Genomic DNA, 13,735 nt, shown 5'->3' on the forward strand with positions numbered 1-13,735 from the left:
CTTTCTTCCTGCCCGCTGTCTGTCTTTCTTTCTGTCTCTCCCCCCTGTCCAGCAGCACCCCTTCCCTGCTCCCCCCTGTCCAGCAGTAGCCCTTCTCCCTTACTTTTACCTCCCCCCATCCAATAGTTACCCTTCTCCCCCCTTTCCAAGATCGCTACTTGTTCCCAACCAATCACACCCCTCTCCCTAAAGCAAAGCAAGATCGTTCCCTGTTCCAAACAAATCAAACCCCTCCCCCCAAAGTAAAGCAAGTTTGCTCCCTGGGCCCCTTCCCCAGCACACACCCCTTTACCTAAACCAATGCAAGATAGATAGTTCACAGCTCCCCAGCACACACCCTTCCCTCAAAACAAAGCAAAATAGCTCCCTTCCCCAAGCAGGCTTATCTAAGAAGTGTCGCTTGTTTTCTGAGGCAGCTGGGGTGGGGCCCACCGCAGGCTCCTTTTTTCTGCTGGGGAAACCGCGGCGCGAAAACCTCCACCTCCACAGGCTCCTTATTTTGTAAACAGCAACCAAAACATAACCGTTGCTGGGGGAAACCAACACAACTGTCGCTGGGAAAACCGCCGCATGGAAACCGACACAGGCTCTTTCTAATGTGCATGCGGGGACACGGCACCACGGAAGCACGGAGCAACGACGATTGAAGTGCGCATGCGCGCTAAGGGTTTTATTACAGCGGATGAACTCCACCAACTGAGCCCCCAATTCTCAGCCTCCCAAAACTGAGCCAAAGGTCCTGCATTACAGTATTATCATATTAAACCAGAACTCTAAGGACCAGCTGTGTTATTTGCCTGTCTGAAGCATTCCCTAAAAGGAGCCCAGAGATTTCCGCAGAATGTGTACTTGAGTACTCTGAATTAGAGAATGACACGGTGACAAATTTCATCACCGTTCCCGTCCCCGCGGATAACCGCGGGAAACCATCTTCATGTCATTTTTTAAGGAGAGAGGAAAGAATCAGAGTATAATTGGGCACAACCACTGACCCGCAAACTTTGCTTTGAAGAATGCTGGTGTAGAAGGACCGAGGTTGAAATAGACACTAGAAAATGACATGGGATTATTTCCCGCGGTTATCCGCGGGGACAGGGACGGTGATGAATTTTGTCACCGTGTCATTCTCTACTCTGAATCCCCTCAGTTGGATTGTTTTACTTGGAATTTTGTGTTGTACTTTTAAAGTAACTTAGACTCCTGAGGAAGACCAAGTGTGAAACATGGACCATGTTGGCTCCTTTGTACAACAATTTTCCTGCTTACAACCTTTGTATACACAGACTTGCTTATATATGTATGTATGTTTCTTTGCATCTCTTTTTCCTGTGGATTTTTCCCCTTTCTTTTGTTTGCCGTTAGTCTATAAAGTGCCTTCTGTCTCAGAATGACAAATATGGGTTTTTATGCCAAACTCTGTGGAAAAGCCACTTTCAAATGGAATATGAACATGTACAAAGAAGTACTGTAAACACACACCACTCTTACTTATGAACAAAATTCAGACTTTTTCATAAGGCCCCTATTGAGCAAACCTGTGCTAGAGTTTTCTTCTTTGGTTGTTAGAAAGTAGGTATATAAATAAAGAACATCTCACTGAAAGCTGAAGTTTGTTAGTTGGTAGACAATCCATCTTCTTCTGTCCAGTAGAATAAAATGATACTGGCTGAATGCCTCAAACTGAATGGAGAATAAGCCCGCACAGTAGCATTTTTGGTTAATTTCCAAAATATTGAAGGGAATTGACTTAGTAGAGAAAGAGAGACTCCAAGATGAAGAGAACAAGAGGGCACTCGCTAAAGTTAGAAGGGAAAAGATTTCGTACAAACGTAAGGAAGTTCTTTCTTCACCCAGAGAGTGGTGGAGGTCTGGAATGCTCTTCTGGAGGCTGTTATAGGGTAAAGCACCCTTCAGGGATTCAAGACAAGGTTGGATAAGTTCTTACTGGAACAGAACATAAAAGATACTGAAGAGAGAACAAGAGGGCACTCGCTAAAGTTAGAAGGAATATATTTCGTACAAACGTAAGGAAGTTCTTCTTCACCCAGAGAATGGTGGAGGTCTGGAATGCTCTTCTGGAGGCTGTTATAGGGTAAAGCACCCTTCAGGGATTCAAGACAAGGTTGGATAAGTTCTTACTGGAACAGAACATAAAAGATACTGAAGAGAGAACAAGAGGGCACTCGCTAAAGTTAGAAGGAATATATTTCGTACAAACGTAAGGAAGTTCTTCTTCACCCAGAGAATGGTGGAGGTCTGGAATGCTCTTCCGGAGGCTGTTAGAGGGTAAACAACCCTTCAGGGATTCAAGACAAGGTTGGATAAGTTCTTACTGGAACAGAACATAAAAGATACTGAAGAGAGAACAAGAGGGCACTCGCTAAAGTTAGAAGGAATATATTTCGTACAAACGTAAGGAAGTTCTTCTTCACCCAGAGAATGGTGGAGGTCTGGAATGCTCTTCCGGAGGCTGTTATAGGGTAAAGCACCCTTCAGGGATTCAAGACAAGGTTGGATAAGTTCTTACTGGAACAGAACATAAAAGATACTGAAGAGAGAACAAGAGGGCACTCGCTAAAGTTAGAAGGAATATATTTCGTACAAACGTAAGGAAGTTCTTCTTCACCCAGAGAATGGTGGAGGTCTGGAATGCTCTTCCGGAGGCTGTTATAGGGTAAACAACCCTTCAGGGATTCAAGACAAGGTTGGATAAGTTCTTACTGGAACAGAACATACACAAGTAAGGCTAGACTCGAATAGGGCACTGGTCTTTGACCTAAGGGCCGCCATGTGAGATGGACCACTGGTCTGACCCAGCAGCGGCAATTCTTATGTTCTTATTCAGATTCTGGCCATATTCATTTGATTTATCATACTCTTTATGTGTTAAATTCAACGTGGGTAACCTTTCTCTATCCCAGCCTATTTATCTATCTAAGCCAGCAGCTCAATTGCTAATTCCTCCACTTCTGGGTCCTTCTGCAATTCTTATTCTTCTTCAGTTGACTTCTGTATCTGTCCTTCGCTTATCTTGCATTTCCAGAACTCTCTCTATTCCCATCTCATTTATCACAGAAGATTTTCCCATTGCTGCCTTCAAATGCTGTGCTTGCTGTGGCACCTCTCCTCCTGCACGCCTTGTTAAATCTCCATTCTCCCTCTCTATTTATCTTTCTGTGGCATCATTCAGCTGTTTCAAGAGAAACCCTTTTTTAAATTTGTCCAGTCAAGGATCTTAGATTGGCATCCGTTGCCTTTTAAAGCTTGTCCTTTGATATAGTTTCTCTTTCCTCCATTCTCTGATGTGTACCTTCTGCATTAAAAGTACAGGGTTTATAGCACAGTAATAGCAATACATAATATCCTTTTTAACTTCAAGAGTCCATCTATTAATTTTCAATCCTCTACATTAGATTATATCAGGACAATTTCTCCCAAAGGGTTAGCTTTGCACATGCCATTACAGGAATGAAACACACTCCTAAACCAAGTTATGTGGCGTATGATTTCAATTTCTCATATTTACTGCCAATGCTTGCCATAGTACTTGCACTGTGCCATAAAGAGAGCTTCTTTCTGGAGTACAAAGGGGTTGGAGGAGCTGCCATACAGCAAAAAAATGAGAGAAACTGGGCTTCTTCTACCTCGAACAAAGGAGATTGAGAGGGGACATGATCGAAACATTCAACGTACTGAAGGGGATAGACTTAGTAGATAAGGACAGGTTGTTCACCCTCTCCAAGGTAGGGAAAACGAGAGGGCACTCTCTAAAGTTGAAAGGGGATAGATTCCGTACAAACGTAAGGAAGTTCTTCTTCACCCAGAGAGTGGTAGAAAACTGGAATGCTCTTCCAGAGGCTGTTATAGGGGAAACACCCTCCAGGGGCAGATAAAGAGGTGCTTTACCTCTCCAAGGTAGGGAGAACGAGAGGGCACTCTCTAAAGTTAAAAGGGGATAGATTCTGTACAAACGTAAGGAAGTTCTTCTTCACCCAGAGAGTGGTAGAGAGCTGGAACGCTCTTCCAGAGGCTGTTATAGGGGAAACACCCTCCAGGGGCAGATAAAGAGGTGCTTTACCTCTCCAAGGTAGGGAGAACGAGAGGGCACTCTCTAAAGTTAAAAGGGGATAGATTCTGTACAAACGTAAGGAAGTTCTTCTTCACCCAGAGAGTGGTAGAAATCTGGAACGCTCTTCCGGAGGCTGTTATAGGGGAAAACACCATTCAGGGGTTCAAGACAAAGTTAGACAAGTTCCTGCTGAACAAGGACGTACGCTGATAGGGCTAGTCTCAGTCTCAGTTAGGGCACTGGTCTTTAACCAGACAGCCGCTACATGAGCGGACTGCTGGTCTGACCCAGTTCTTATGTAACGTGTATAGGCAACTTATCCAGGTGCACCTGGAGGTCCTTTTTGATCAAGCCTGTGGCATCCAAAATGATGAGAAATATTTTGGGATCTGCATTTCTTGGTACTTGGATGGATTACAATGATTATGTAATACATTATTTAAATCAGACTATCAAATGGATGTAACATATACCGTACTTGCTTGAATATAATAGAAAAGTAAAAATAACTGTAGTTAAGGTATGAATTATAGTCATACTAATTAAAGAAAAAAAAACAAATTAAATAACATTGATTAGCTAGGCAAGAATGAGGAAAGGATTTTCCATTAAGATCTGGGTACTACCAAGAGACCTAGACTGGCCTGGATTTTATTTGATTGGTCTGAATCCACCTGGTACTTCATACCTTGTAGGTAAGATGAGCAGGGCAGGATTAAGGCATTTGTTCAAGCCTCCAACATTTAGGAGGGGTCCTTTCAAATATACTAATTCAGTGGCTCCCAAGGCAGGTTTTTGCTATGGTAAATCAGCTGTTGGTACTGCCACCTACAGAGGCTCCTCTATTTTCTGCACACCTTGCACATCTTCATCAAGCTAGCAAACGGCATTTCTTCCCCTGCTGCTTCTTTCTCTCCCAGTTTTCCTCTGGAAACAGAACCTTATGGACCCCACGTTTTTTGTGAGTTTTTATTTATATTACAATGGGGAACCCAATGGGTTTACTTGCCTTAGGCCAAACAGAGGGTTGATCCTGCCCTGAAGATTAAGACTTCAGGCCACATATTAAATAACCTAAATAAGCACAATTTACCTCCAATACGTTCTCCTGATTGGGGTCCAAAATAAACTCGAAAGTCTCATTCCACACTGGATTTATGATATTGTTGAAATATTTTGTTTTCTTTCTGCCGTCTATGGCCGATGAAATGAAAAGCTCTACATAGGGGTCTGGGGTGTCAACTGGAATAAAAAGCAAAGCGGTAAAGTGATAATGAGGTTGATCTTCCCAGTTACATCAATACCTGTATCCCACACCACCAACAAGCACAAGTGAGGGACAATAACCAATTATGGGAGCCAAGTGACAAGTGGATTGTTCTAGAAAAGTGCAGGCAAAGGATCAGCAGTGAATGTTGTCTTTATGCTGTACGTTCTAAGCATGGAACAAATATGCATTTAAGTAAGGTAGTGTTTAGTGAAAGGATAAGTCATGCACTTTGGAAGCTATTTTCTACTCCTTTATTTTGTTTTTAGATTAATTGAATCTTTGAATGTAGCAGGGCTCCCACGTCCAATTAGGAGGGAAATTATTAAACTGTGGCTTAGACCAGTGTTCTTCAACCTCATGACACCTATGGACCGGTGGAAATAAAATAATTATTTTGTGGACCGGCACCGGTCCCCAGACCGGCGGTTGAAGAACACTGGGCTAAGTCATGGGCCAGACCCCGCCCATCTCCACCCTATCTCCGCCCCAGAGCCCGTCCCCATAACAGTACTAATTGTAACACCATTTTTTCATTCATTTTTTACATACAGTGTTCCCCCGGCTGTTCGCAGTCGGCGGTTCGCGGTCCCGGTCATTCTCGGTATTTTCCAACCGCGAACCGCCGACAAGAAGAGGGCAGCGGGAGAGGCAGGAGAGAGGAGCCGGAGCGCCGCGAGTGCAGGAAATCGCTCGCGGTATGCTACGACCGCCTCTTCCCTGCACTAAGCCGGGCCTTATCCAATCAGGAGCTGCTTTGACACACAGCTCCTGATTGGGTAAGGTCCAACTTAGTGCAGGAAGAGGCGGTCGGAGCATACCGCGAGTGACTTCCTGCACTTGCGGCGCTCTGGCTGCTCTCCCGCTGCCCTCTTCAGTCTCCCCCATGAAAAACCGTATTCGTGGTTTTTCAAGATTCGCGGGGGTTCCTGGAACGGAACCCCCGCGAATATCGGGGGAGTACTGTATACACACAACATAATCGTATTAACAACACATAACGGTTAGCCACAAAATTAAACTACACAAAGCACACTGTATGCTGCTCAATATTCATTCGTACCAGATCAGAGTTAAACCCATGAAAATACAGGACCAAAAACGTCAGAGAGAAGGCTTCTGGTTCAGGCGCAGGACGCGCGTAGGAGCCTCTGCCCACTGCTTTGTGCACTGCAGCACTGAGGAAGAGGGAGCCGGCCTGAAGACAATATCGCATCAATAGCACCGTGGACCGGCGGCTGGGGCCCGATGCACGTGCCTGCCCTGCGGACCGGCATCAGTCCACGGACCAGCGGTTGAAGAACACTGACTTAGATTACCACAGGAGCCCCTACAAGCTGGTGCTTGGAAGCACTGGGCCAAGGGTTAGCACGCTGATGTTCCAGAGCAGGAAATATTACACCAGCTTTAGTTTTGCTGGATTAAAGCAGTTTATACTACAAGGTGCTTTACATAAATTTGCATCTCATTATTATATAGCCCACAGTACATTAAACTAATGTATGTTATGGTAAAATAGCACACAATTTTACTATTTAATGCACCAAAAGAAACAAAAATTGAGTGTTATTTTGTTAATGCACATTAGTTATTATTCCTTTAGTTTCCAAAACATTCATCATATTCTGTTAAATATCATACTGTAGACCAGTGGTCTCCAACTCAAAGCCTTTGCAGGGCCAAATTTTGGATTTGTCGGTACTTGGAGGGCCTCAGAAAAAAATAATTAATGTCTTATGAAAGAAATGAGGTAAAACTCTTTCTAGTTTATAAATCTTCCTTTTGGCTAAGTCTTAATAATAATATTATCATTTATAGCCAGAGACATATGATCAAGAAACTGTTATCATTCCATTGTGACATCACTGATGAGGCTGGCTCTTATTGGTGGAATGAGGCATGATGACATCACTATCTCAGCTCTGCTTCCCAAAGACAAACAGGATGTCATGGTTATAGTTTAGCCAGTGGTCTCCAACTCAAAGCCTTTGCAGGGCCAAATTTTGGATTTGTCGGTACTTGGAGGGCCTCAGAAAAAAATAATTAATGTCTTATGAAAGAAATGAGGTAAAACTCTTTCTAGTTTATAAATCTTCCTTTTGGCTAAGTCTTAATAATAATATTATCATTTATAGCTAAAGAGACATATGATCAAGAAACTGTTATAGCCATTGTGACATCACTGATGAGGCTGGCTCTTATTGGTGGAATGAGGCATTATGACATCACTATCTCAGCTCTGCTTCCCAAAGAAAAACAGGATGTCATGGTTATAGTTTAGCCAGTGGTCTCCAACTCAAAGCCTATGCAGGGCCAAATTTTGGATTTGTCGGTACTTGGAGGGCCTCAGAAAAAAATAATTAATGTCTTATGAAAGAAATGAGGTAAAACTCTTTCTAGTTTATAAATCTTCCTTTTGGCTAAGTCTTAATAATAATATTATCATTTATAGCTAAAGAGACATATGATCAAGAAACTGTTATAGCCATTGTGACATCACTGATGAGGCTGGCTCTTATTGGTGGAATGAGGCATTATGACATCACTATCTCAGCTCTGCTTCCCAAAGACAAACAGGATGTCATGGTTATAGTTTAGCCAGTGGTCTCCAACTCAAAGCCTTTGCAGGGCCACATTCTTGTTTTGTAGGTCCTTGGAGGGCCACAGAAAAAAATAGTTAATGTCTTATTAAAGAAATGACAATTTTATAAATCTTTCCTTTTGGCTAAGTCTTAATAATAATATTATCATTTATAGCTAAAGAGACATATGATCAAGAAACTGTTATAGCCATTGTGACATCACTGATGAGGCTGGCTCTTATTGGTGGAATGAGGCATTATGACATCACTATCTCAGCTCTGCTTCCCAAAGAAAAACAGGATGTCATGGTTATAGTTTAGCCAGTGGTCTCCAACTCAAAGCCTATGCAGGGCCAAATTTTGGATTTGTCGGTACTTGGAGGGCCTCAGAAAAAAATAATTAATGTCTTATGAAAGAAATGAGGTAAAACTCTTTCTAGTTTATAAATCTTCCTTTTGGCTAAGTCTTAATAATAATATTATCATTTATAGCTAAAGAGACATATGATCAAGAAACTGTTATAGCCATTGTGACATCACTGATGAGGCTGGCTCTTATTGGTGGAATGAGGCATTATGACATCACTATCTCAGCTCTGCTTCCCAAAGACAAACAGGATGTCATGGTTATAGTTTAGCCAGTGGTCTCCAACTCAAAGCCTATGCAGGGCCAAATTTTGGATTTGTCGGTACTTGGAGGGCCTCAGAAAAAAATAATTAATGTCTTATGAAAGAAATGAGGTAAAACTCTTTCTAGTTTATAAATCTTCCTTTTGGCTAAGTCTTAATAATAATATTATCATTTATAGCTAAAGAGACATATGATCAAGAAACTGTTATAGCCATTGTGACATCACTGATGAGGCTGGCTCTTATTGGTGGAATGAGGCATTATGACATCACTATCTCAGCTCTGCTTCCCAAAGACAAACAGGATGTCATGGTTATAGTTTAGCCAGTGGTCTCCAACTCAAAGCCTATGCAGGGCCAAATTTTGGATTTGTCGGTACTTGGAGGGCCTCAGAAAAAAATAATTAATGTCTTATGAAAGAAATGAGGTAAAACTCTTTCTAGTTTATAAATCTTCCTTTTGGCTAAGTCTTAATAATAATATTATCATTTATAGCCAGAGACATATGATCAAGAAACTGTTATCATTCCATTGTGACATCACTGATGAGGCTGGCTCTTATTGGTGGAATGAGGCATGATGACATCACTATCTCAGCTCTGCTTCCCAAAGACAAACAGGATGTCATGGTTATAGTTTAGCCAGTGGTCTCCAACTCAAAGCCTTTGCAGGGCCAAATTTTGGATTTGTCGGTACTTGGAGGGCCTCAGAAAAAATAGTTAATGTCTTATGAAAGAAATGAGGTAAAACTCTTTCTAGTTTATAAATCTTCCTTTTGGCTAAGTCTTAATAATAATATTGTCATTTATAGCTAAAGAGACATATGATCAAGAAACTGTTATCATTCCATTGTGACATCACTGATGAGGCTGGCTCTTATTGGTGGAATGAGGCATTATGACATCACAATCTCAGTTCTGCTTCCCAAAGACAAACAGGATGTCATGGTTATAGTTTAGCCAGTGGTCTCCAACTCAAAGCCTTTGCAGGGCCACATTCTTGTTTTGTAGGTCCTTGGAGGGCCACAGAAAAAAATAGTTAATGTCTTATTAAAGAAATGACAATTTTATAAATCTTTCCTTTTGGCTAAGTCTTAATAATAATATTGTCATTTATAGCTAAAGAGACATATGATCAAGAAACTGTTATAGCCATTGTGACATCACTGATGAGGCTGGCTCTTATTGGTGGAATGAGGCATTATGACATCACTATCTCAGCTCTGCTTCCCAAAGACAAACAGGATGTCATGGTTATAGTTTAGCCAGTGGTCTCCAACTCAAAGCCTTTGCAGGGCCACATTCTTGTTTTGTAGGTCCTTGGAGGGCCACAGAAAAAAATAGTTAATGTCTTATTAAAGAAATGACAATTTTATAAATCTTTCCTTTTGGCTAAGTCTTAATAATAATATTGTCATTTATAGCTAAAGAGACATATGATCAAGAAACTGTTATAGCCATTGTGACATCACTGATGAGGCTGGCTCTTATTGGTGGAATGAGGCATTATGACATCACTATCTCAGCTCTGCTTCCCAAAGACAAACAGGATGTCATGGTTATAGTTTAGCCAGTGGTCTCCAACTCAAAGCCTTTGCAGGGCCAAATTTTGGATTTGTCGGTACTTGGAGGGCCTCAGAAAAAAATAATTAATGTCTTATGAAAGAAATGAGGTAAAACTCTTTCTAGTTTATAAATCTTCCTTTTGGCTAAGTCTTAATAATAATATTATCATTTATAGCCAGAGACATATGATCAAGAAACTGTTATCATTCCATTGTGACATCACTGATGAGGCTGGCTCTTATTGGTGGAATGAGGCATGATGACATCACTATCTCAGCTCTGCTTCCCAAAGACAAACAGGATGTCATGGTTATAGTTTAGCCAGTGGTCTCCAACTCAAAGCCTTTGCAGGGCCAAATTTTGGATTTGTCGGTACTTGGAGGGCCTCAGAAAAAAATAATTAATGTCTTATGAAAGAAATGAGGTAAAACTCTTTCTAGTTTATAAATCTTCCTTTTGGCTAAGTCTTAATAATAATATTATCATTTATAGCTAAAGAGACATATGATCAAGAAACTGTTATAGCCATTGTGACATCACTGATGAGGCTGGCTCTTATTGGTGGAATGAGGCATTATGACATCACTATCTCAGCTCTGCTTCCCAAAGACAAACAGGATGTCATGGTTATAGTTTAGCCAGTGGTCTCCAACTCAAAGCCTATGCAGGGCCAAATTTTGGATTTGTCGGTACTTGGAGGGCCTCAGAAAAAAATAATTAATGTCTTATGAAAGAAATGAGGTAAAACTCTTTCTAGTTTATAAATCTTCCTTTTGGCTAAGTCTTAATAATAATATTATCATTTATAGCTAAAGAGACATATGATCAAGAAACTGTTATAGCCATTGTGACATCACTGATGAGGCTGGCTCTTATTGGTGGAATGAGGCATTATGACATCACTATCTCAGCTCTGCTTCCCAAAGACAAACAGGATGTCATGGTTATAGTTTAGCCAGTGGTCTCCAACTCAAAGCCTATGCAGGGCCAAATTTTGGATTTGTCGGTACTTGGAGGGCCTCAGAAAAAAATAATTAATGTCTTATGAAAGAAATGAGGTAAAACTCTTTCTAGTTTATAAATCTTCCTTTTGGCTAAGTCTTAATAATAATATTATCATTTATAGCCAGAGACATATGATCAAGAAACTGTTATCATTCCATTGTGACATCACTGATGAGGCTGGCTCTTATTGGTGGAATGAGGCATGATGACATCACTATCTCAGCTCTGCTTCCCAAAGACAAACAGGATGTCATGGTTATAGTTTAGCCAGTGGTCTCCAACTCAAAGCCTTTGCAGGGCCAAATTTTGGATTTGTCGGTACTTGGAGGGCCTCAGAAAAAATAGTTAATGTCTTATGAAAGAAATGAGGTAAAACTCTTTCTAGTTTATAAATCTTCCTTTTGGCTAAGTCTTAATAATAATATTGTCATTTATAGCTAAAGAGACATATGATCAAGAAACTGTTATCATTCCATTGTGACATCACTGATGAGGCTGGCTCTTATTGGTGGAATGAGGCATTATGACATCACAATCTCAGTTCTGCTTCCCAAAGACAAACAGGATGTCATGGTTATAGTTTAGCCAGTGGTCTCCAACTCAAAGCCTTTGCAGGGCCACATTCTTGTTTTGTAGGTCCTTGGAGGGCCACAGAAAAAAAATAGTTAATGTCTTATTAAAGAAATGACAATTTTATAAATCTTTCCTTTTGGCTAAGTCTTAATAATAATATTGTCATTTATAGCTAAAGAGACATATGATCAAGAAACTGTTATAGCCATTGTGACATCACTGATGAGGCTGGCTCTTATTGGTGGAATGAGGCATTATGACATCACTATCTCAGCTCTGCTTCCCAAAGACAAACAGGATGTCATGGTTATAGTTTAGCCAGTGGTCTCCAACTCAAAGCCTTTGCAGGGCCACATTCTTGTTTTGTAGGTCCTTGGAGGGCCACAGAAAAAAATAGTTAATGTCTTATTAAAGAAATGACAATTTTATAAATCTTTCCTTTTGGCTAAGTCTTAATAATAATATTGTCATTTATAGCTAAAGAGACATATGATCAAGAAACTGTTATAGCCATTGTGACATCACTGATGAGGCTGGCTCTTATTGGTGGAATGAGGCATTATGACATCACTATCTCAGCTCTGCTTCCCAAAGACAAACAGGATGTCATGGTTATAGTTTAGCCAGTGGTCTCCAACTCAAAGCCTTTGCAGGGCCAAATTTTGGATTTGTCGGTACTTGGAGGGCCTCAGAAAAAAATAATTAATGTCTTATGAAAGAAATGAGGTAAAACTCTTTCTAGTTTATAAATCTTCCTTTTGGCTAAGTCTTAATAATAATATTATCATTTATAGCCAGAGACATATGATCAAGAAACTGTTATCATTCCATTGTGACATCACTGATGAGGCTGGCTCTTATTGGTGGAATGAGGCATGATGACATCACTATCTCAGCTCTGCTTCCCAAAGACAAACAGGATGTCATGGTTATACTTTAGCCAGTGGTCTCCAACTCAAAGCCTTTGCAGGGCCACATTCTTGTTTTGTAGGTCCTTGGAGGGCCACAGAAAAAAATAGTTAATGTCTTATTAAAGAAATGACAATTTTATAAATCTTTCCTTTTGGCTAAGTCTTAATAATAATATTGTCATTTATAGCTAAAGAGACATATGATCAAGAAACTGTTATAGCCATTGTGACATCACTGATGAGGCTGGCTCTTATTGGTGGAATGAGGCATTATGACATCACTATCTCAGCTCTGCTTCCCAAAGACAAACAGGATGTCATGGTTATAGTTTAGCCAGTGGTCTCCAACTCAAAGCCTTTGCAGGGCCACATTCTTGTTTTGTAGGTCCTTGGAGGGCCACAGAAAAAAATAGTTAATGTCTTATTAAAGAAATGACAATTTTATAAATCTTTCCTTTTGGCTAAGTCTTAATAATAATATTGTCATTTATAGCTAAAGAGACATATGATCAAGAAACTGTTATAGCCATTGTGACATCACTGATGAGGCTGGCTCTTATTGGTGGAATGAGGCATTATGACATCACTATCTCAGCTCTGCTTCCCAAAGACAAACAGGATGTCATGGTTATAGTTTAGCCAGTGGTCTCCAACTCAAAGCCTTTGCAGGGCCAAATTTTGGATTTGTCGGTACTTGGAGGGCCTCAGAAAAAAATAATTAATGTCTTATGAAAGAAATGAGGTAAAACTCTTTCTAGTTTATAAATCTTCCTTTTGGCTAAGTCTTAATAATAATATTATCATTTATAGCCAGAGACATATGATCAAGAAACTGTTATCATTCCATTGTGACATCACTGATGAGGCTGGCTCTTATTGGTGGAATGAGGCATGATGACATCACTATCTCAGCTCTGCTTCCCAAAGACAAACAGGATGTCATGGTTATAGTTTAGCCAGTGGTCTCCAACTCAAAGCCTATGCAGGGCCAAATTTTGGATTTGTCGGTACTTGGAGGGCCTCAGAAAAAAAATAATTAATGTCTTATGAAAGAAATGAGGTAAAACTCTTTCTAGTTTATAAATCTTCCTTTTGGCTAAGTCTTAATAATAATATTATCATTTATAGCTAA

General features: G+C 40.6%; 1 protein-coding gene across 3 annotated transcripts in view; it reads right to left on the reverse strand.

The window, feature by feature from the left end:
- The window catches only part of PLA2G4A (phospholipase A2 group IVA), a 120,378-nt gene that overhangs the window by 70,090 nt on the left and 36,553 nt on the right, over positions 1–13,735 (reverse strand). For 2 of the 3 annotated variants that reach the window (XM_033960800.1, XM_033960799.1), the window contains exon 4: positions 5,163–5,311. The exons of the other annotated variant lie outside the window; for it this stretch is intronic. In XM_033960800.1, the coding sequence (XP_033816691.1) occupies positions 5,163–5,311 (149 nt within the window). The remainder of the gene's footprint in view (positions 1–5,162; positions 5,312–13,735) is intronic. 3 annotated transcript variants of the gene reach the window in all.

The sequence above is a fragment of the Geotrypetes seraphini genome, chromosome 10 (assembly GCF_902459505.1).
Source record: "Geotrypetes seraphini chromosome 10, aGeoSer1.1, whole genome shotgun sequence".
In the NCBI taxonomy this organism is placed as follows: domain Eukaryota; kingdom Metazoa; phylum Chordata; class Amphibia; order Gymnophiona; family Dermophiidae; genus Geotrypetes; species Geotrypetes seraphini.